Source organism: Podarcis pityusensis (genome assembly GCF_964106645.2).
Source record: "Podarcis pityusensis genome assembly, chromosome: 8".
NCBI lineage: Eukaryota > Metazoa > Chordata > Lepidosauria > Squamata > Lacertidae > Podarcis > Podarcis pityusensis.
In genome coordinates, this window is record NC_138033.1 from 70,354,545 (window position 1) to 70,378,796 (window position 24,252).

The 24,252-nt window shown below is 46.2% G+C and overlaps 1 protein-coding gene and 1 long non-coding RNA gene across 4 annotated transcripts in view; one reads left to right on the forward strand and one right to left on the reverse strand.

The window, feature by feature from the left end:
• Positions 1–242: 242 nt before the first annotated feature.
• CALML6 (calmodulin like 6) lies at positions 243–13,809 on the reverse strand. 2 transcript variants are annotated; one of them, XM_081016331.1, is made up of 5 exons: positions 13,535–13,809; positions 7,165–7,339; positions 5,789–5,933; positions 4,899–4,999; positions 243–946 (listed from the first exon to the last, which is right to left on the reverse strand). In XM_081016331.1, the coding sequence occupies exons 2-5, from the start codon at positions 7,286–7,288 to the stop codon at positions 900–902; spliced, it is 417 nt and encodes a 138-aa protein (XP_080872457.1). In that variant the 5' UTR covers positions 7,289–7,339; positions 13,535–13,809; the 3' UTR covers positions 243–899. The 2 variants fall into 2 exon arrangements, with proteins under 2 accessions (XP_080872457.1, XP_080872456.1); XM_081016330.1 differs by lacking the exon at positions 13,535–13,809 and adding an exon at positions 12,764–12,936.
• LOC308482826 overlaps positions 1,560–24,252 on the forward strand; it is a 36,033-nt gene continuing 13,340 nt past the window's right edge. For both annotated transcript variants that reach the window (XR_013989433.1, XR_013989434.1), the window contains exons 1-3: positions 1,560–2,251; positions 2,901–3,059; positions 23,543–23,699. This is a non-coding gene — a long non-coding RNA (uncharacterized lncRNA). The remainder of the gene's footprint in view (positions 2,252–2,900; positions 3,060–23,542; positions 23,700–24,252) is intronic.

Genomic DNA, 24,252 nt, shown 5'->3' on the forward strand with positions numbered 1-24,252 from the left:
TAATAGCCTTATCCCCTCAGAATTTGTCCAGTCCTCTTAAGGCCGTCCAAGTTGTTGGCTATTACTGCCTCCTGTGGGAGCAAGTGCCATAGCTTAACTATGTGCTGCATAAGAAGTTCTTTTAAAAATCTGTCCTGCATCTTCCAGCATTTAACCACATCTGTTCTTGGCCTTACAGGCCTGCGTTTCTTTCACTGATTCTACCCAAAAAGCCACACTTAGGGGGTAAAGAAAACGGAAACTGGTTTCATTGAAATTTTATTAATATGAATCTTAAACAAGGGCAATCTGTCCAGTTTCCAGCCCTCAGTTGCCGAAGGCGATTTAACTTGAGCTGGGCACAGACCATGTATTTCTAGCACATTGAAAGTACATTATTTCCCATGAAGATTCCTGAGAGCTGTAGTTTACCCCTCACATAGCTACAAGCCCCAGCACGGTTAACTGCAGCTCACAGGATTCTTCGGGAGAAATAATGTGCTTTAAAAGTATTGTGAGTACACAGCCTTAAAGCTATGCTAACTTTGTGTGGGGTAGATGCCTGTCGGAGTTCCGTGGTCTTCTCTGAAGAATTCTGGGAATTGTAGCTGAAGGAGAATCCTCTGGTAAAGTGGCTTAGCCTGGCTCTTTTTGCAGAACAACCGAATTACACTTTTAAACCTGTTTTAACTCTGTCATGTAGATACACGCTGGGACTGGATTTCCCTCACTCCTCTTTGCTTGCAAACTTCTTGCTGTAGAGATGTGGAGATCTGTACACCAATATTTTTAATTTTACCTACAGACATCGTGAGACTTGCCCCTTTTGTCTATTTACATTGCAAGAAGGAAAGTCGCTTGGGTGGAGAGAGAGGGGGGACGGGACTCTGATATCAAGAATTAATTTCTTCCAGTGGGCCTTATTGGGTCAATTTAAATGATTCGCCGGTCATCATCGCCACAAACTCTAGAAGGGGAAAACAAACATAGATCTTTATTAGGAAGAAGGTGGAATTTATCATTTTTCTTCCTCCCTCCCCTTGCCTATTTCTTAACTTTCTGGTGTATTTTCAAACACACATACAAGAGAAGTAAGCCCTGCTGAGCTCAGAGGGGCTCATTTGTTTATTTCATGCAATGTATTTATAGCACACTTCTCCCAAGCTATGACCTGTAAGATGCCAGGTTTCAAATCCCCACTTGGCCGTGAAACTCACTGGGTGACCTTGGGTAAATCTCTTACCCTACCTCACAGGGTTGTGGTGAGAATGAAAAGGGGAGGAGGAGAACCTTGAGCTCCTTGGGAGATAAAGTTGGTATAAAAATGTAGTCCCAATGGTTGGTCCATTGGTCAACATCATCTGCACCTTTTCAAAGGCCTGCCTGAATAGGTCTTCAGCCTGCTGGTGGACAGGTAGCTGGGAGGAGAGAATCTGGGAGCAGCCACAGAAAAGGTTCACTCTATCATGTCACCACCAACTGTGCGTCTGATGTGAATGGGACCAAGACAGGGTGCTCGCCTGAGAATCTTAGCACATGGGCAGGTTCATAAAGGGAGGCACGATCTTTCTGGTAATCTGAGTCCAAGCCACTTATTAGCAAGCATTACACTCGATAGGTACCACCCATTCTTTTCACATGGAGGCCTGCGCTGGTAGGCCTGACCATCAGCACCAGCCAGTCATTGTTCTGCCATGTTTGAGGTAGGCCTGGGTGTTGTGTAGAGTCCTGCCGATCAGGCCCTTATCTCCCAGAGTTTGGCCATGTTCACTTTAAACAGCCATGGCTTCCCTGCCAAAAAAATTTTGGGAGCTGTCATTTGTTAAGCATGCTGCAAATTGTTAGGAGACAAGCTCTATCCCCTTCAGCGTTACAATTCCCAGAATTCCCTGGGAAGAGGGATTGGTTGCTAAAGCACTCGACTCTGTGAGGGGTGTTTTAATGGCTCTAGGCACCCTTAACAAATGACAACTCCCAGAATTCTTTGGGAGAAGCAATGGCTACTTACAGTGCTTTGAATGTATGGTGTGAATGGGGCCCGCTACAAGTTTGTTCCAACAGTGCATGGTCCACGTGGCCTGGAAAATCAGGTGACACTGAAGGGGCCAGTCAGCAGCTTAAGAGAGATGTAAGCCTTGCAGACCTTCTGACTTCCTTCTGCCTTGTTAGTGCGCCCTTCCTTCTGCCTCCTAGCTCCAGGCGCTCAGACTGCAACCTACCTTCAAGGACCCTGCCTCAATTGCCAATCAATAGTTGTCACAGGATCATGCTGGTAAGTAATCACACAGTTTAAAGTCGGATTTAACTATTTATTAGCAAAAACACTATTTCTGCAGACTTGGTTGTGTGTTAGACTTAATGAGCAGAGTAGCTCATTCCCGCTGGTCTTACTCCATGAAAACCAGTTGATAAGTCTGAACGTCCCCGCCTTCTCGCAGCTGTCTAAGTCCCCTCCTCTCCAGGTCTTTCCCCAAGCAATCAGAGACTGCGCCTGGGTGCAACCAACCTCTCCTCCGCCCTTTTCATACCTCTTCTAGTTCTGGAAGACCAGGACAGAAGGGGGCTTGTCGCAGTTAGGAGGGGGAGACACCCGTGACTCTGCACCAGCCTGACTCATCTCTGCCTCTTGGCATCCCTTCCCTCACTTTCCTGCTTCAGCTTCTGCCTCTGATTCTGGACTTCTTTCTGCTACAGACTCTCCCAGCTCACTACGCTCTGTTACCTCTTCAGCTCCTGATACCTTCTCTTCCTGGTCTTCCCTCCCTTTCCCTCTGACCTCTCATCCTTGTCCAACTACCACTCCCCAGGCTTTGAGCCTTCTTCCCTTGTGTGTGGGGGGGGGGAGGTGTTCCTCAGCTGGTTTCTCCTCCCATTCCTCTGTTTTCAACCAGTCCGTGACAATAGGTTGCTTTTTTCTCTAGAGCATAGAAATCCGGAAATGGCAGCCAGGTGTGGGTGAATGGAGCCAGCTGCAGCCACTGACACATCACCCAAATAGAGGCCATCCACTAACAGTGAGCACCTGGACAGCAGACCAAAGAGGACACATGGGGGACCCAGTCGCAATCTTCCCTGCTACGGTGAGATGCATTGTGCATAGTAGTTATTGCAAAGTGTGCATCTCTACATATGTGTATCTTATTCAAATATATTCCTCTTTGGGAGTTAATGTATTCCTTCTCCTTTGGCAATGTGAAAATAGTCAATGCCTCACACTACTCCTGGAGTGGGGAACATTTTTTCAGCCCAGGGGAGGGGACACATGACCTTCTGAGTAACCTTGTAGGGGGCTGCATGTTTGACAGGGCCAGGCCTGAATTAATGGCCCAGAGATTTAAGGGTGTCAGACCCTAAAGATGGGCCCTGAGAACCCAAAGTCTCTGGAGTCAAACCAGAGAGATTTTGGTCATATTAGTGAGACTTTCTATGTGATCAGGGTGCAGGCAAGCTGTATCCTTAGGCTGGATGGGTCTTGCAGAGGCAGAAAGAGCACCCCTCCATTTGCTGCTCTGAAACAAACATGTACAGGGACATCCTTGGTTGGAGAGTGCCTCTGAGCCAGACATTCTTGTCCATACATGATCTTGGGGGTGGGCAACACGCTCAGTTGGTCTTTGGGGGAAACTGTCTAAGGAACCTCCTGCTAGATAATACCATCTCTACGCTGCTGTCTGCACCACCAAAAACCACAACCACGTTTCTGTAGTAATCCAAGCATTGTTTTCAATTTATTTATTGCATTTATATCCTACCTTTTCTTCAAAGGAGCTCAAGGTTGCATACATGGTTCCCCCCCTCCCATTTAATCCTCATAACAATCCTGTGAGGCAGGTTAGGCTGAGAGGCAGTGACTGGCCCCAAGGTCACCCAAATGGGGTTTGAACCCTGGTCTCCCACAGGTCCTATTCCAACACTTTAACCACTATACCACAACCTGTGGGATCAAACGATTGGGCAGCAACCACCGCACGCCCTCCTACAATGCAAGAACGGTCTTTAGATCCTTGCCATGTATTTTGTGAAAGCAAATTAAAGGACAGTTACTTTAAGAGAAGGAAAAGTTGCACACGCTGCAATTTATCAAATATGGATACTGACTAATGTCAGATTGGTGCACTATACTGCCATCTGCTGGAAGGTCTGCAAAACTGTGATGGTGCTTCCTAGGTTTATCTGTGTTTCAAGTCAAACATCCTACTAGGAAATTGAGTTCAGGATACGTGCAAAATAATGGCAGGGACAGTAGAGTCAGGTGGTGGTATCTCAGAGGGTGTAGAAAAATACCTGTTGTACTCTGTAAACTCTACAGACCAAGGTGTGCAATGGGCGAGCGGGGGGGGGGGGTAAGTTGCTGTTGCTTTATGTCCCATTGAACTCAATGGGCATTACTTCTGAGTAGGCATGTACAGTATTGCACAGTGTGTGCACACAAAATGTGCAAGAACTGTGGGTTTGCTGGATTAAGGTTGAGCAGTCTTGAACCATTGACTCAGCTACAGAGGGGCTATGGAATGTTCATTAAAACTTCAAAATTCTTAAAGAGAAAAATAAAAATACAATCCACAAAGCCCAGGTCAAGTAAGACCATGTGGCATTGGTGATAAGAGATTTAGGTGGAGGAGGAGGCAGAACTGTGGAAGTCTTGCCAACTGTTAGATTGTGTGTACGTATTTCATTAATGCTGTATTTTGAACAAAAAGATAGGGGTGCTGATGTGGCTCAGTTGGTTAGAGCATGGTGCTGATAATGCAAAGGTTGCAGGTTTGATCCCCATGTGGGACAGCTGCAGATTCCTGCGTTGCAGGGGGGTTGGGCTAGGTGATCAGGGTCCCTTCCAACTCTACAATTCTATGATTCTATATGGCTGACTGTACCTATGAGATGTTCCTCCCTTCTAACTCCCCATGCATTTCTGATACCTTCGTAGTCAATGGTCCCATCCCCATCTTTGTCAGCTTCTTTCATCATGAGTTCTGCTTCCTGTTCGTTCAGCGGCTCCCCGGCGTTCATCAGCACGTACCTAAAGGGCAGAGGCCACGGTAAGGCATGGTTGTGCACTATCTGGTATACTGCCTCCAAACATGGAAGTTATGCTTTACCTTCACTCCCAAAGAGCTATAGATCTGTTCGATTCATGCAGCGCATATTTAATCCATGGAACTCACTCCCACAAGAGGCAGTAATGGCTGCCAACATGACAACCATCACAGATGTCATTTTGGATGAGCGGAATTGGATTGCTCTGGGCCAGGATGAATACTGGGTGGCTTGAAAAGAGGACTGGACAAATTTGTGGAAGAGAGGGCTGTGGGAGGGGTAAAGTACAATTCCTATGAATCTGGGAATTCCACTCTTAACTCTTCATCCTGGTTTCTTCGAGGTGAATGCCCGTCAAAACCAGAATGATGGCTATGTTCTTCCTCCAATTCCTGGAAATGGCAGGTGCGCAGAATGCCATTGTGCTCGGGTCCTGCTTGTGGCATCCGGACTAGATGGGCTGCTGGACTGATCCAGCAAACTCATCTCATGTTCTTATGCATTTTCCTAGTCTGTACAGAATGGAGGCTGGGCTCACATACATACCCTGCGTTTAAAGCACACAGCTTCCTCACTAAAACAACAACCACAACCGCATGGGAACTGTGGTTTACCCTTCACAGAGCTACAACTCCCAGCACCCTTGAACTACAATCCCCAGGATTCTCTGGGCCAAAGCCATGTGCTTTAAACGGTGTGGATCTGAGTAGCAAACTTGGACGGGAGACTTGGCAACGCCCGCCCTCCTTTGCCCTGTCTTCTGCTCACTTACTTCAAGGTGTTCCAGTCAATGTAGCCTTTGTGCTCCTGATCAAAGACCTTGAAAGCTGCTCTTAGCTCTTCATCCTGGTTTTTTGACTTTTCGTGGTAAATCCCCATCAAAACCAGGAACCCATCACAGTTGAAGGTGCCTTTGTCTAGGGGAAGAAAAGGAAGGAAGGACTTCTGGAATCCATTAATGCTTTCCTATAAGCCAATTCTTTTTCAGCCCAAGGGTCGAAAACATTCCCTTCTGGACAGCTGTCCGAGGGACACATGTCAGTGGTGGTCAGGACCAGGGGCAGTGGATGCAAAACAGTAGGTGCAGATTTTACGTTGGCTGTGCTTATGCAAAAGTAAGTCCCACTGGTGATTTTAGACTCTGGACATTTTAGACTTTGCTGCACTTTGGGGTGCTTTCTGCTCATCCTTTTCGCGTAGGGCCACAGACATTTGTACCAGGCCTGTGCAGAGCTTGTCTGAGGCCTGGGGAGGAGTCTTGATCTTGGCATGACAGTGTAAGACTGGCAAGCCCCTAATGGGGGGCCCTGCCTGGCTTAGCCCTCCAAGGTCCGGGGCAAGTGTACCCGGCTGCCTCCTCCCCCTGCCTGGTCTGCCACACAGTCCTGTCTTGAGGATACCACTATAAATAGGCTCCTTTTACTGGGAGGAATGGTTGGGAATTGCAAACTAATGTGTGTGGGCAGGGGAAGAGAAAAATAGAACGTATGTGTAACACACACAGAGAGAGAGAGAGGGGGGGGATTCTACTGCCCCTGTTTGCTCCACTCACCAAGCTCTTTGCCTTTCCCACACACCTGACCAACCCCACTTTGCACCATACCCTCACCTATCCCCCCCCAAATAGCTGCCACCAAGTTCCATCCCCTTTTAAAGGAGGAGGTGCTTCAGAGTGGCCTGCTAAGCCGCTGTGTGAAGCACCTTCTTCGCCTCCGTTAAACCTCACCACAAGCATGTTTACCAGAAGTGGGAGGTGTTTCAGAGTGGCTCTCCCCCTCTGTTAAACAACTTGGCTGGGCCAGCCTGCCGTTCCTCATGCTGCAGTTGGAGTGGCTGCCTATCAGCAGCTATGCAAACTGCAGAGCGTGACAACGTCTTACATTTTTATGTATATAGCAAGATAATACGGAGCTCCCTTATGCTGAGTCAGGCCGTTGTCTCTCCCTGCCCTACAGGAGACATCAGGAATTGGACTTGGGCCTTTTGGCATGCAGAGCAAATGCTCTACCTCTGAGCTGTCGCCCTTCCCAGATAGATTGATAAACACAAACTCTCTCTCTTCCCACAGCCCTTCCTTTAATTGCAGCACTATTAGATTTGGGGGCCAGAATTCTTTCTGAAAAGCCAGGCCAGACGGGGAATCCTTACTGTCTTTGTCCACATCCTTTGCCATCGTTGCCAGCTCTCTCTTGGTGGGGTTGATGCCAATCAGGCTCATGAGCCTCTCCAGCTCATCCGTTTTCACCAAGCCGTTCCCCTCTTCGTCGAACATCTCAAAGATGCCCTTGTACTCGGTGATCTGCTCCGGCGTCAGGGCGCTCGACTGCAGGTGAAGAGAGGCATTAAGCGACTGGTGCCTGGGTGACAAAATGATGCCTTGGGTAGTGTTCCTGTTCAGGGGGCCCCAGCCAACCTCCTTTCCCATGGTATTCCATTCCATTCCCTCCAGGGATCTGTGCTTCCCTATCCCTGCCAGCCAGCCAGGATTCCATGCCCACAGAGCATGTTCATGTCTTGTTTGCCTGTTTCAGGAGAGTTGCCCCCTTAGGGTTGCCCCCTTTTGTACTTTTGCAAACCTTGACACACAGAGAGAGAGAGAGAGAGAGAGAGAGAGAGCGCAAGACACTGGTATTTGCTTCCCCCCCCCAACAACAAAAAAAGAGATAAGGTTGCCTCAGACTGAAAATATTTCCTCACCTCTTCCCTAAGCAAATAAATATCACTGTACAGTGGTACCTCGGGTTACATACGCTTCAGGTTACAAACGCTTCAGGTTACAGACTCCGCTAACCCAGAAATTGTACCTCAGGTTAAGAACTTCAGGATGAGAACAGAAATCGCGCGGCGGCAGCAGGAGGCTGTCGGTGCTTCATTTTAAGAACAGTTTCAGGTTATGAAAGGACCTCCAGAACGAATTAGGTACTTAACCCGAGTTACCACTGTACTTTCTGCAACATAGGAATGGGCCTTTCTGTGGTGGCTCCCTGTTTGTGGAATGCTCTCCCCAGGGACACTCGCCTGGCACCATCATTATCATTATATATTACATATATCATTATATATTACATATATAATGTAATATATATATAATGTAACCTAGCAGTTTGAAAGCACGTCAAGTACAAGTAGATAAATAGGTACCACTCCAACAGGAAGGTAAACGGTGTTTCCGTGCGCTGCTCTGGTTTGCCAGAAGTGACTTATCATGCTGGCCACATGACCCGGAAACCTTGGAAAAACGCCGGTCCCTCGGCCTATAGAGCGAGATGAGCACCGCAACCCCAGTCATTCACGACTGGACTTAACTGTCGGGGGTCCTTTACCTTTTTAGTAGAAGTAATAATAATAGCAACTCCATTTCCCTTTGTTCTCACCATGGGCAAACCATCAGTAGCCCTCCACCATGTGTGATCTGTGGAAGTGGCCATATTCCTCAGTGATTTGTGCCCCCCAATTTTTTTTGAGGTTTAACTTTTTATTTTTTTAAGTGATTTGTGCCAAAATTAAACTCGCCAGTCTTTCCTTAATTTGCCACAATACTATTTGTTTGTTGTTTTTAAGACCTGGGCACAGCGGTTCACCCAGCCATGAAATTCACCAGATAGCCTCTCAGTTTAGCCAACCTCACTGGGTTATTGTAAAGAGGAACACACACCATTGCTTCTGGGAGGAAGAAGAGAGAAAAAAGCTTGCCACCTGTTTTCAGAGTTAATTTTGAGCTCAAACTAGGAGCAAGCACCAGAGGGCAGTGTTGTGTCGCTTCAGGATCCTGAGCGCTATTCAATCCATCCCAGAACGATTTTATTATCAGCAAAGCATTTTTGAGCAAGGGTTGGTCGGAGGCATTTCCAATTTATAACTGCAAATTTATTTATTTATCTAGTCTAATGGAAGCCTTGTACCAATTTAAATTGCCCTTTGTTGGAATACGTCTTGCTTTTAGCCATAGCTGTTGCCTGGGGTGTGGGAGATAAAATAATAGAATTCTAGAGTTGGAAGGGGATCCCAAGGGTCATCTAGTCCAACCCTCTGCAATATATATGATCAAGGTTTGTTTACAATCCCCTTAAGCACAACGTCTAAGGCATTTTACAAAAATAGATGCAGAAATGAAATATAACAAAAAAAGAAAATAAATTTTTTAAAAGGGCATGGGGACATTTATGGGAGAATAAACATGTCTGCCTACGGGTGGAAGAAGAATCAGGTTGGTACCAGGTGGGCCTTTTGGGGGAGGAAATTCCACAAACACTCTGCCACCTTTTTCTCTCTGGCCTTGCATCACCTGGAGGAGAATCTCTGAAGTTTTTCTCCCTCACTCCTAACACTAGAACTCAGAGCTATCCAGTAAAGCAGTATTTTGGAAGATTCAAGTGCAGGCCAAGGAAACTGATTTTTTCACCCTGCACACATAGCTAAACTTAGGGAATTTGCTCCCCCAAGAGGCCATGGCAGTCACCAATTTGGATGGCTTTGGAAGAGGGTTAAGCTAACAGTGGCTGCTAGCCACATGGGCTGTGTACACACTAAGCCTTTTAAGCACATTCAGAGCACGTGCTTTCATAGAATCATAAGAGCTGGAAGGGACCCAAAGCATCATCAAGTCCAACCCCACCTGCAATGCAGGAATATGCCATTCTCCCATACGGAGATATAGAACCTGCGACCTTGACGTTCTCAGCACCATGCTCTAACCAACTGATCAAGAACCCAAGGGCATAATTCTTTCCCTCAAAGAAATCTGGGCGCTGTAGTTTGTTGAGGGGGTTGCTGGGAAATTGCGACACTCGGAGGGGTGAACTTACAATGCCCAGAATTCTTTGGAGGACAGAATGTGTTTTGAATGTGCTTTAAAGTTATAGTGAATATACAGGCAGGATGCCTCCATATACCAGTTGCTGTGGTGAACAAGTAGGGAGAGTGTGCCGATGAAACAAATATATGTTTGTAAGAGAGGCGGGGGCAAGGAAGAGCAAGAGGAATGGGGGTCAGTGGTGGGTTAGTCATTAACTGCAAAGAGTGGTGATTCTGATAGTATTTGGGGGCACAGGGTCTGTCTGACCCAGATTATTGCAATTAATGAGCATGACTAATTAAGGTCCATTAATTTCAGCAGGTCTATTCTGAGCAGGACTAATGTTGCCTACAACCCACTTTTTAAAACTAGGGTCAGGATTGTGTCCTTTAACACTCCTCTCCCCCACTTTCCTGTAGAAAAATATATATCTGAGGGTATCGCCACTCCCAGGGGGAGACTGTGTACCCCTGGCATCCCATGAATGAGGTTTTTTTTATTTCATTGAAGACTGAGAAAACAGAAACTGTTTGGGAAGGGGAAGCGCTGAAGGTAATTGTTGCTACAGCAACACATCATCTGTGTGGTTTGCAACAATTATAATAAATATGATTGATTGTTCTTTAGAGAAAGGTGCTTGGGATATCAGATCCCTGCTTGAGAAAGCACTTGGTTTATTAAAAAGAAATCCAGGAAGATATTAGTAATAATAGGCATGCTCTTTCATCGATATATCAAGGGAACTTTGAAGTTCTGAACTTTGATTGGACTTTCCCCATTAACTGTAGTCACCCAATGCTTTGAAAGCACTGCTGGCAAAAATGAGGAGTTTAAATGAGGGTGGGCCTTTTTGGTGGTGGTGGGAATATAGTCCTCTTTCAGTAATTTGAGAATGGGATGCAAAATGGGCTGTATGGCTCATCCTTTCAGAATGATCCAGATATCCAGCCAGGCAACATTGCTGCCACTTTGAATCGGCTTTGCGATGTCATCGCATGCCCAAATCTGATTGGCTACATAGCCCCGCATCACATTTAATCCATCAGGGGGAGCCTTTGGCCTTCCAAATGTTGCTGAGCTGCCAATCCCATAATCATTGGCTAGGCTTGCTAGGGCTGATGGGAGTTCTAGTTCAACAACTTCTGGAGAGCTGAAGGTTTCCCACACCTACACTATGTAATCTCTGATTGGTTGGGATCACATTCTCAGGGGCAAGACAATCAACAGACCCAAGTTAGATCATGACCATTGATTTCAATGAGTCTACTCTCAGTAGCACTTCATTAGATACAACCACATGTTTTTGGACCCCCTTCAATATTGAAGCCCGGAAGTTGAATATGAAGCTGCTATACATGCACACCCACCCCTGAATAGCTGCACTGGTGAAAAGTCCTCTATCAATCCCTCTGATTACAAAACAGTGCTCCCGTGCCAGCAGAACCAGTGCCAAATCTGTGCCACTAAGCATTAAAATAATAAAATAAGCAAAAAGAACACACACCCACCCACCCCAAACCCCACTCTCTCAGACAAGCAGCCCAGAAAGGAATAAGCATGCTGAGTAGTCTTCAGCCGTCTCAGAATGTTGGAGAGAATGAATTTGTCTCGTTGAGCCTCATACAGATTATATAGCACCCTGGAGAAGGAGGTGGATGAATGGACAGGAGAACTCTAGTTATGGGTGAAGATTTAGAGACCCTCCAGATGCCCTTTTTATGGTGGGTTCACAATGATTTGTAGTAATGATGGTATCAAGGTGGTTATGCAATATCCTTGCTTCCAAAACAGTGTGCGCCTGCCAAGTTTTTGGGAAGACATAGTGCTGCATTTCCAATCGCGCTGTGTGACCTGTTGAAATCCCGTAACTTTTCATGCCACAAATATTCCAGTTTATTTTTTGGTTTGTTGTTTGCTACAGTGCAATAACTGCCCCTGCAGACGGCAAACTAATAAGCGGGGGGGGGGGGATGACTGGCCCTGTATAAATCCACCACAAATACCCTATTGCTGCATAATACACCCTGCCCCCCCCAAAAAAATCCCACCAACAGCAATACTTTGTTACTGGTCTGATTTGTGGGGAACATTTGAATAATATATTAAAAGTGGTGTTGTTGTCTGTTTGTTTCTTTGCTGCATCAAATTTTTAAAAATTTATTTAGTCCTATATTTGGGAGATTTGCCTATAAAAGCAAATACCGTAATCAAAAGCTAGATAACCTTCTCTGAGAAGCTCAGGTTTTCTGGTGATGGTATCTAGAGGTCCTGCCACAGAGGTTCCATTTAGCAAAGGCTGTCAAATAGACATTGAGAGATCTTTTCTGTGAGCTTGGTTAACACTTGTACTATCTAAAGGCATTAAAGGAAGGGGTCCAGTTCAACCCTCTAAAGATCTTTTGCTAACCTTCCTAAACATACTGCAAAGTCCACTACTTTGGATGAACCCAAGTTGTGGGAAAGGCAGAGGGACAATGTCCCTCTATCCTGATTTCACTTGTTCAGTGCAACAGGAAACCTCCAGTTAGGAACAGAAGAAACTGCCTTATACTGTCAGAACGTTCTATCCTTTTAGCTCAGTAATGCTTACACTGGCGAGCAGCAGCTCTTCAGGATTTCAGGCAGGGAGTCTCTCCCCGTCCTACCTAGAGATGCCAGGGGTTGAACCTGAGACCTTTTGCATGCCATGCTGATGCTCTACCCACATAGGAAGCTGCCTTAAGCTGAATCAGACCATTGGTCCATCTAACTCTGTACTGTCCACACGGACTGGCAGCATCTCTCCAGGTTGTTAGTCAGAGGACATTCCCAGCCCTATTTGAAGATGCTGGGAACTGAACCAGCACGCAGAGCAGGTGCTCTGATCACTGAGCCTCAAAACACTCCCCAGTTCTGAAAGCATAATTCAAGTTAATTCAAAGTTGCGGAAATTCCAGGCAAAAGGAGACTCACCATTTTCTTGGTGTTTTCGAACTGCTTCAAGAAGGTGAGTTTGCCGGTGGAGGAGTTGAGCACGAGGACAGGGCATGAAGTCACTCCCTTTTACAGCTAGAGAAAAAGTGCTCAGCACTCGGGACCCAGGGGGATGAGCCTCTTGGCAACCTTTTATGGAAGTGAAGGTGGAGGGAGCCCTATTTCTGGAGGGTTCTTCCTTCTCAACAGCACCTGCTGCTGCGTCCCAGAGGCCCCCTGGCTACAAGGCAACTTCCATGGCTATTTTGTGTGGTCACAATGGCGAGGAAGAAAAGCCCATTTTGTTCATTCAAAAAAAATGTCTCCCCTGCTTCACATTCTCGCTCTCTGAGTTGTTTGTCAAAGCATTTATGTGAATAATAAGGCAGAGGCGGGGGTGTTTGGCTTTTGTTTTAACAAAGAGTGGTGCAGGTGAAAGGACTGCAACAGTTCCCTGCTCCCAAGGAGCTTACAAATGTAAATTGGGCAGGAGGAAGAAGACTCGGGACAGTGGAACAGACTCCTACGAGGGGCAGTGGACTCTCCTTCCTTGAAGGCTTTTAAGCAGAGACTGGATGGCCATCTGTCATGGATGCTCTAGTTGAGATTCCTGCATTGCAGGGGGTTGGACTAGATGACTCTTGGGGTCCCTTGCAGCTCTACAGTTCAATGATTTTATGCTATACTGTGTTCAGGAACCATTCCCTAATGCTTCATATATGAGCTGTGTTTTGGATTGTGATATTAAGCTGCAATCCTCAGCGTGCTTACCTGGAAGTAAGCTCCACTGGACTCAATGGGAGTTTACATCTGAGCAGACGTCTCTAGGATTGCATTATTTGCTTCATAAAGTAAGGCCCTCACAACATTCTGGCGACGTGGAAATAAGTGAATGGAAGCACTCTCGCTGCTTCTAAAGGCTCTTTTTAGGACATAGAAGGTTTTTTAAAAAACAAAACAAAAAAACACCCATACATTTCAAAGAATGGAATGAGAAAATAGCTACAGCTGCAGGGGAATGAGAAAGATAGCAAAAGGAGATTCTTTCCTTCCAATTTGTAATTATTTCCCTTCTGGACTTTTTCCACCAAAGTACATTTCAGCATTAAGCACTTTGCTCCTGATTGCAAAGTTTTATCTGGTGTGGTCACTTCTGGAAAAACGGAACAAAACGTATCTTAGAAGTAAGGCAAGGGTGGGAAACTTTAGACCTTGTGACTGTCCCCAGACAACCAGCCCTCCTCCACATCCTCCTTGCATGTTTTTGCCTGTCTGGAATGTGTCCTTGAACTCTGATCATGCCTCTTGCTTGGCTGGAAGAAGGACAGAGAGTGTGTGTGCAGGAACCAGCGGTGGCCGCCGAGACCACATAACTCTGGTCTTGAAAGACCTACATTGGCTCCCAGTACATTTCCGAGCACAATTCAAAGTGTTGGTGTTGACCTTTAAAGCCCTAAATGGCCTCGGCCCAGTATACCTGAAAGAGCGTCTCCACCCCCATCGTTCTGCCCGGACGCTGAGGTCCAGCGCCGAGGGCCTTCTGGCGGTTCCCTCATTGCAAGATGCAAAGCTACAGGGAACCAGGCAGAGGGCCTTCTCGGTAGTGGCGCCCGCCCTGTGGAACGCCCTCCCATCAGATGTCAAAGAGATAAACAACTACCTGACATTCAGAAGACATCTTAAGGCAGCCCTGTTCAGGGAAGTTTTTAATGTGTGACATCTTAGTTTATTTTTGGTCTTTGTGGAAGCTGCCCAGAGTGGCTGGGGAAACCCAGCCAGATGGGCGGGGTACAAATAATACATTATTATTATTATTATTATTATTATTATTATTACCATACCAAGGTAAAATTCACATTCGTTACTCTGCCAACTTTTGCCTCTGGACCTGCCCATCTAGGGCCACGTGGCTCTTGGAAGGTTGCCCACAAGGTAACATGGCCCTAGAGCTGAAAGAGCTCCCCCACTATTGCTATAAATGATTGCTTACAAGCCAAGGGGCAGACAGCAAAGCAGTGTAGAACAAGGCATGCAAGTCCTGTCCGGGAAAGGTTCGTAGTCTTAAGTCTAATGAATGAATATTGAGAAAGGGAGGAAAAGGTAGAGCTAATCTCCCCTTACGTGGGGCCAATGGCCTGGTCCAGTTGTGATGTACCTATTGCAGTCTCTAGTTGTGTGTTTCTGGCAGCAGCAGTGGTTTTCCAAGATGGGGTGCTCCTCCGATGGGGTTCTCCGCAGTGGTTGCTGGTGTGGCTGGAATAGGGCAGGGTAAGGTGTGTGAGAAAGTCACACATAGCAGTTCCTGGAGTGCCAGGTTGTGTACAATGATCACCAAACTCCATTTGTATGTGATCAACACACAGATCAATTGCATATTCTTTAAGGTGCGTTGAAAAACTGGTTTGACTCTAAGGAGTCCCTTTCTCTTGGCACAATTCCCCCCCAGCCACCTACTCCGTCTGTCTCCTGACCCCTGTTTTTCCTCCCTCTAAGCAAAGTGTCTAGCCTCTACTGGCACTCTTAATGAGTTATGCCCCTGGCGGCATTTCCCGTAAGGGAGCAAATAGCAGCTCTGATTAGCCAGAACAGAGCCTAGCATGATTGCCAGAGCACGTTAGAGAGTAATTGTACAAATGTGCCATAACATCTCTAATGCGGAGATTAAGAGAATGGTTTGGAGAGCAGAAGGCCGTGAAGTAGCAGCAGCAGAGAAGGAGGGCAGAACAGCTGTAGAAATTGGGGCACTGGAAGAGTGGTCGGTTTGAGATTTCAGCATTTAGCAATGCCAAGTATTCCTAGATCCAGGAGAACATTTACAATAGTTTACATCAATGCATAGCTGTCAACTTACAGATTTGAAAATAAGGGACCAGCAGCCTTGAAAATAAGGGACCAGCAGCCAAAATAAGGGACCTGCAGCTTCACCTGTTCCAGGCACGCCAGTCTTCCTGTCCTCCTGCAGTCTGGTAGCTTCGAGAACACTGTCCAACCAACTTTGTAACCGGAGGTTCAACTGAATAGAATCTGAATCACATGCACCACAAGGCCTATGCAGCCTCAACTTAAGATGGCTCCCCGGCCTGGCTTTGCACTGCAAAGTTTGCAGCAGCACGTGCAACAAAATGGCGTCCAGCATTCAAAAACCTCCTCAGCTTGCATTAACTAGCGACACAAAAGGCATGCAAGCTCCACCCCCCAGTCGTTCTTAGACTTCTTATTGGGTGAGCAACACAGCCAAGCAACACAGTTGGAGCCTCCCTCCTCCCTGGCTGGCAGGGAGGGAGGGAGAGGAGCTGCTTCCTTTGAAATTTAAGGGACATCATTTAAGGGACATTTAAGGGACATCCATCAATAAGGGACAGCAGTGGGACATGGCGCTGGAATAAGGGACTGTCCCTTCAAATAAGGGACACTTGACAGCTATGCATCAATGTGTTTGTTGATTATTATACCATATGCACCCTACTTTTTATTCCAAGGTGGCACACACACATTTTTCCCTCTCTCCATTTTATCCTCACAACAACCCTGTAAGGCTAATTCTTGTTTTGTCTCCATCCTCTGCCCTGCCGAATTCTAAAACACTGAGCCTGAGGAAGGTGTCAGCCAAGGCCACCCCTTGGACAGCTTGCAAGAAAGAAGGCAGGCAGGTGGAAGCTGGCTCAGGGCTGACCCCAATGCCCCCTTCACCCTATTCTGAAGCCATCCAAGTTGGTGGCCATCGTGGGTGTGAATTCATAGTTTAACTATATGCTGTCCCTGTATCTGTCCTGAATCTTCCAATGTTCTGCTTTGCTGGATGACCCTGATTTCTAGTCCCTCCACAGCTTGCATAATCCTGCACACCTCTACTATGTCCCCTCTTCCCTGCCACAACTTTAAGCATGCAGATAACACCCTCTGGCTTTGTGTGTGTGTGTGTGTGTTGATTGCCCTACGTTTGTTGCAGAACCCAATGGGGGAAAGCATCTTTCTTGCAAGGAAATAGGATGATACGGTTGCAAGCAGAGCACCTGTTGTTGTCCCTAAAGGCTTTAATCAGCACCACCAGCACCATGCCAGGTGGACAGCAGTCCCAAGAGCAAAGGCTCTCCAAGTTGTGCACGCCATATAAGGGGAGCGGTCAGAGGACAAGCATATTTTGAACACTGTCAAGGGAACTGGAAGCTACTAGCTATGGAAAGCCACTAAGTTTACTCCTGCTGCTGGGCCTGGGAGGGGAAATACTGCTGAGGAGGCCAACTTGGGGGGGGGGGAGATGTTACCAGCTTAATAGGGTCACATTTGCTCAGAGGAACCTGGAGCCTCGGATTGGCTGATACTGTACTTTAAATGAATCTTCACTCTCCACAGCCCTAAATGCTGCTGGCTATGGAGTGAGACGAGTCACTTCTAGACAATCTGTTTATTGAGCATTTGTCACGATTCGTTAGAACAAAGTTTGAGATGAGGTTGGATGATGTTGGCTATTAATTGAGCATTCATTCTAATCTAGAGCATGCCAGACATCCTTTTCAATTGTGCATTCATGACTATTTGTGCTCATGGTGGTGTTGAGGTGGTTATATGTGATATGGCTTTCTGTAGTTTTTGCAAAAATTCGAGGGTGCTTGTTTTCCAATTGGTGCACATCCCAATATTTCCTGCTGAAGCCCTGTATTTTTAAATACCATAAATGTTCCGTTGGTTGGGTTGTTTATCCTGCTTTTGTTGCGCTGAGTTGCCCTCCAGACAGCGATGGTGCCGTAACATTGGGGTAGCATCACAGAATAATGCTGAACGGTGTGTGGGTGGTCCAGCATAATTCCACCATTAATGCACTATTATTCTGTCAACTGCACCTTGCAGAATACACCTGTTTAAAAGCACCCATTTGGAGTGGGCCCTCTGATTTATGGGGAGGTGAAATTACATTGTGGGAAGCAAATGTTGCTCCCCCTTTTCCAAGCATTTCCCCACTGCTGTTATTATCCCAAAGAATTCAATTTGCAGAGTGGCAGGTAGTGAGATTGTTGCGCAACAGCTCCAAAATCATCTTTGATTGTGCTCCCTGATGCTGTTATGTCATTAAATCTGACCTCTGAAGCAGCGACAGTCTGGAAGCTCACATATAATATTTTCACTAAGATATTTTCAAGCACACTTTAGCCTGCTTTTCAGGGGCATAAATTATATGTCAGGTCCAGACTGTGTGGACTACATAGAAATAAGCAAGATCTCAGTGTACATTGAATGTAGAATATAATGTTGTTTGTATACAGCTGTCTCTTTCAGAATGTGCTGGAAGCAGGTACTCCAGTGATCTAGGACCAAGGAATGATCTACCGTTTTAGTTTTTAAAGGAATTGAAGAAAAACAGGGATGAGCCCAATCTGAGCCAGCCTCCTACTTTCCTGGCCTCGCACACACATAGTCCATTTCTTCTGAGACACTGCAGTCACAACCCGGCCAGAGAGCATGGAGTAATGGTGTGAAAGCTTTTCAACTGTACTCTTTGATTCATCAGTAGCCTGCCTTGCAGTGATGCAAAAGCAAATAGGTTGCTCCCCCCCCCCCTTTCTGCTAGAGCTGCACCTACCCATTAGCCAGAGAGGGATGCGGGTGCGGGGGGGGGGGGAGAGATTTGATTCAGCATGCATTTAAAGGCAAGTCTACTCAATTCACATTTTCTGGAACAATCTGAAAATCGAAATGCAGCCATCCTTCGAAATCCAGGCTTCTCTGAATTTTGCAGTGCTGTTCTCCAACCACATAATATGTGTGAAAATGCTTACGGCAGGGTAAAGTGTGTAGAAAAATGCATGCATTGGTGAAAATAAGATACAAGACAACAACTACACTGTATTAAGGGTGATTGTGTTGCAAAATTGCGTATATATTAAAGGAAATGGCATACAATGGGGACCTTTGCATGAAAATGCTGACGAATTTTCATGAGGGCTTTCATTGTCGTTTAATTGCAAACTATTTTTTTTTTTTTAAATAATGTTTATTAAAATTTTCAAAAATACAGAAAGTAAAAATTAAAATACATTCAGATCCTTTTTTTCATATATCCACTTTCTGGGACTCCCCCCTTCCCCCACCCCTATCATATTCATTTTTCATGTTGTTGGCTCCACAAGCTCTCGGTTCTGATTAAAAACTTAATTTGTTTAAACCATTATTCGAATTTAAAATTTCTACATTCCTCATCAATACCCTTAATAAAAAACCAAAAACTTCTTTCCCAGGGCCCACCCCATTTTCATTCCACAATTTCCCTTTTTTTTTTTTAGTAATAAAGACACCCCACATAATAGAAATATCAGAAATAAGAAATAAAAGATATAATAGATGAAACAAAGCCAGTTCAAAAAAAAGAAGTTGACAAGCCTTTGGATTTTAGTTCTCCCCCTCTGTCCCCGGTTTAATTTCCCCCTGACCACCAAACCATGTTATCCGCCTGGAATTCTTACAATCCATAAATCGCCTATTTCCCCCAACTCCTTGCTGGCTCTTTTTTTTTTTTTTTTTTTTCCCCCTTTCATAATTATTTTTTAAAACACTTAACTTCAGATCTTTAATAAAGCTCCCCCCATTGTTCTTTCCAAATTGTAGTCCAGTTTCCTCTTGTTCCGCTGCTGAAACGTTCTAATTCAGAAGCTTAGTAAGTCTGCAGGGATTCTTGTTATTCAGGAACAAAAACTTGCGTTCAGTCCCTTCCTTTCTTCAATAGAAAATTCTATTGTCTCCTTTAGCTGAACACCCTGTAGACAAAATATTATTTCCGTTTTGCAGCTTTCCCAGAAGATAACCAGTTCTGTAAAATTCCAATGGTATTTTTCCACTTACGACCATCTTTGTAATGTCCCGAAACTCCTCTAGGGGGATTGTTGTAACTTTGTTTTCTCTAGTCCAAAAGTCCGATTGTTATCCATATTTTCGCCATTTTGTATCCAAGTTTTAACAAGTTGTAACAAATTGTATCAAATTTAGCCAGCAAAGTTCTCATAATAAAATCCTCTCTACTTTCCGACTTTGACAGCTACTTTGACAGCTGTCAAAATCTCCGACTCTTTTCACCAGGCTCTCTCTTCAATCACCCCGGTTCCCGGGGGGGGGGGTTACGTTTCTTCTCCCTCAATTCGTCCTCCAGCACAGTTCTTATAATTCCCCATCGTGGAATTCTTAGTTTTTATCAGCAATACAAATCTTTTTGGACCTTGGTTTCCCCGTCCTTGTCTTGGAAGGTTTACAATAGGGGGGGGGACTGACTTCCTTTTTGGATCCCCCCCCGCTCGTGTCCAATTCAAAAAGAAATTCTTTTTTTTCCTCCTTTTAAACCCAGTTTCCAAATTACTCACGGGTTGTTGTTAAAAAGTCCGAATTTTCAATGGAAGAAGTCAGCGCTCTCCGCCGGATGGCATGCGGCTGCGCTCGGCAGGGATAGCAGAGGACTCAAAGCACCACGCTTCTCCCCGGCACCCGATCCGTAGCCTTTAAAAAGGCTCCTTCACGAGTCGGGAGGGCGCTGACGGTGCCAGCCGAGTCTCCATGTCCACGGCCCTCGTGGCCGTGGTTTTTAAGGGTCCCCGCATCGCCGGTGCGGTAGGACCCAGCCCCTGCCGAGCAGGCTCCCTCCGGAGCTCGGAGGGAGTCCGCCATTCGGCGATGGCGCCAACCCGGAAGTCCTCCGTTTAATTGCAAACTAACGTGGAAATGTGGAGAAGTGAACTTGAGAGCGGAAAAATGAGAAACTGAAATGGAAGGATTTGCCCATACCTAACTGCAACAAAATGCTGCAGTGTGGATTGGTCCTGTTTTGGTCTTCTGCTCAATTCCACCTCCTTTCAGGAGCTTCCATTTTGAGCCCCTTCCTGATTTTCTGTTTCCTCCCCCTCCCCCTCCAAATTGCCAACACATGCTCAGCATCCTGTTGTTCCTGAGCATGCTCGGTCCTCATTGGGCTGCCCCCAACCCCCGCTCTTTTCACATCCTCCCCCAATATATTTTCCCTGCTTCTGCAAAAGTTGGGGTTTCCAAAGCCATGCACTTTATTTACCATCTTTGGACTATATATGCAATCATAACCAGGCACTTGAGTTCACAGCTGGTAGTTCCTGCAACAGAGCTTTGCTGTGTTCTGACCAGTCAGTCTTGCCTTTTGCTAACATCCTCCACTGTATTACCCTTCTCACCTCCTAGTTGCGATGGCTATGTTTCTCTCCCTCCATTGTTGGTTGCAGTAAGCCTCTGAATGCCAGCTGCTGGGAATCACAGGTGAGGGAACAGTTGATGTTGAACTCAGGTCCTCCTTGTGGGTTTTCCTATCGAAATCTAGTTGGCTGCTGAGAGCAGGATACTGGACTAGATTAGATGGGCTTTTGGCCTGATCCATCAGCCAGACTTTTCTTCAGTTTTTTCCTATCTCTCTTCTCAGCAGGCATGCTGTGCATGCACTTGGGACACCAAAATGAAAAATATTGAGAAATCTTTGGAAGAATTTGATTATTATTTTTTTTTAAAGCACCAAAGTAGTCATCATGGGGAAAATTAGAACTTGGTTAGACTTCTTACACTTCACTCCAAACTCTCTCTCCCCATTTTTTTGTTATTTCTTTATTCCTTATCCCCACTGAAACTGTGTGTGTGTTCCCCTCACTAATGTAAATTGAAGTAATGCAAGGAAATTGGATCCTGTCATGTGTTGCACATGACACACATTCATGCACATTTCAGCACACATGTAAGTTTTGGTTTAGTACTGCTTTTATTTTGAATTATATATTGGGGGGCTTTCATAGGTGCCATCCCACGCTGAAGATTGTGGGTGCCCGCTACAAAGGGCTTCAACTTTGCCCATTGGATTTGGGGACCCCCAGCCCTCACAAATATATTATTGTGGGTGCCAAAGCACCTGTGACCCCCCCCCCCCGGAGTTGGCTCTGGTGGGGGCTTATAATAGTTTCAGTGCCCAGGGATTGGAAAGGTCTTAATCAGCATTGAATATTAGACAGAAACCCTCTCTATGGCCTTCTCAGCTGAATCTCTTTCTCTTCCGACCAGGCTTTTAAGCAGAGATCTTTCCCAGCCTGCATCTTTTTTAGATATTTAGATATTTTTAAATTGTTCTAGTCATTGCTGCGTTTGCCACCCTGGGCTCCTTTGGGGAAGAAGGGCAGGATATAAATAAATAATGGTGGGTGGTGTTTTTAAATTGCAGTCAATTGTCCCACCCACTTCTGCTCCTCGCTTCGCCGACTGCTGGCATGTGGCCCTTGGCAGGTTGTTAAGAAGGGCCAGTGGCCCACGGGATGAAACAGGCTCCCTCCCCACCCTGTTCTAACTGAGGATGCCAGGGATTGAAACTGGAAGATTCTGTATGCAAAGCCCAGGCTGTGCCAATGAGCTGATGCTGCTCCCAAGTCGTGCATTATCATTTCCGTGTGTGCATTTAGAAGCCTATGCAAGAGAGACCTTGGTCCCTCCCCATTAAAATGGATCACTCAGAGACCCGCAGGAGAAGGTTGAAAGCTGAGTGCTACTCTCAATTCATTATTTTTGGAAAGATAATGCCCAATACCTCCCTAAGAGGGAAAATAGGATTGGTGATTTGGCTGAGACAGAGTCACATAAGAACGCAAGAAGAGCTTAGTTGCTGAAACAAGCCTAAAACCTCATTGTAGGCCAACATCATCTGAATGGCCACAGGTTCCCTGGTTCACTGCCTAGGGAGGTGTGCCAGCCTGCACTTGTGCTGTACTGCACACAGGACAGGCTAGTATAAGTGAGGATGGGTCCTACTTTTAGCCTCAGCAGATCCCGACAGATGCTCAGAAAGCATGCAAGAGATATTTCCTTTCCACTTACCCAACACTGCTCATCTCTCTCCCCCCCCCCCCCAGAAATGTGAGGGCCGGGTAGAGGCAAGTGCAAACAGTTTGTAAGAACACAAAAAGAGGCTGTCTGCTGCATCAGGCCAAAGGCCCATTGTGTCCAACAACCGGCTCTCCCAGCGGCCGATCAGATGTCCCAATGTTAAGTCCATAAGCGCAACCTGAGCACAAAAGCAGATCACCCCGTCTGTGACTGCCAGTGACCTAGTATTGTGACCTAGTATTCAGAGGCATATTGCCTCCGACCATGGAGGGAGAAAACCTAGCCAATTGGCTAGTAGCCAATGATAGCCTTCTCCTATATGAATTTGCCTGACCTTCATTTAAAGTCCTTGAAGAGGCAGCACCAGTCCTGAGAAATGGGACTATCTTTGGAAAATTCAAATGACCCTTGAGGTGCATACATCTCCTTTCTTTCCCAAGTTTTTTTTTGGGGGTGGGGCAATGTTCTTAGACCAAGGAGGAATGCCTTTATTGCTTTTCAGTATGATGTCAGAAATAGAAACTGCTAAGAACTGGAGTGTGTCTTTGTGTGTGTGTGTGTGTATGAGAGAGAGAGAGAGAGAGAGAGAGAGAGAGAGAGAGAGAGCGCTTGCCCACTCTTGGTCTGGTTTGTTGCATTACATTTGCTCTTGTGAGCTGGTGTTATTTGGCTCCTGCAGTTTATTTTAATTGCTTTGGAGACCCAGCCTCCGGCTCAGCTCTCTAGCTGCCTGCTGCTAGCGAACGCTCCTCCAAACCCCAAGCATCCCCCAGCTGTACTTACGCCTGCCAAGAGAGGTGTCTGAATAAAATTGTGTTGTGTGCGGAGAAATGGGTGATGCGTGTACACACAGAGACGCACGCCCCCTACTCGCTGGCTGGCTAAAAATAGCTCTCTCTTGCTCTCTCTTGTACATAGATTTTCTGCTGCTCTAGGTTCCACGCCTCGCTCCTGGTTCGGCTAGTTGGAGATGTGGGCGCTCATTAGGGCTTTTAAGAAGGATCGAGATGCGAGCGCTTTCCAAAAGCACTGGAGAAGCACCATCCCCTCCCCAAATGTGCTGCCGCATATCCAGGTGTGTTATGTGTCTTATAACTAGAAAAAAATCTGAATCACATAGGAGGTTGCTTGACAAAGTCAGACAATTGCTCTATCTAGCATTGTTTTGTCTACATGGACTGGCAACGGCTTTCCAGAGTTTTTCAGAAGGGGGACATTCCCAGCCCTGCTAGGGATTGAACCTGGATCATTCTGCATGCCAAGCACATGCTCTACCAGAGTGCTACAGGCCTTCGCCTTAACACATGAAGATGTCTTGTACTGAGCCGGTCCATTGGTCCAGTATTGTCTGCACTGAGTGGCACGGTTTTTCAGGCAGAGGGCATTCCCAGCCCTGCCTGGAGATTCCAGGAATTGTATCTGGGACTTCCTGCATGCAAGGCAGATGCTCTACCACTGAGCTATAGCCCTTCCCAGAACCAGTTCCCTAGCACAGGGTGGTGGGCTCCCCAATCACTGGAGTTCTTCACGCACAGCCTAGGAATTCATCTGTTGGGGATTTCCTGCATCAAGCCAGGGGTTGCTTTACCCACCATTTTTGTTCTGCTTGTTTGTTGTGTTGTATTTTT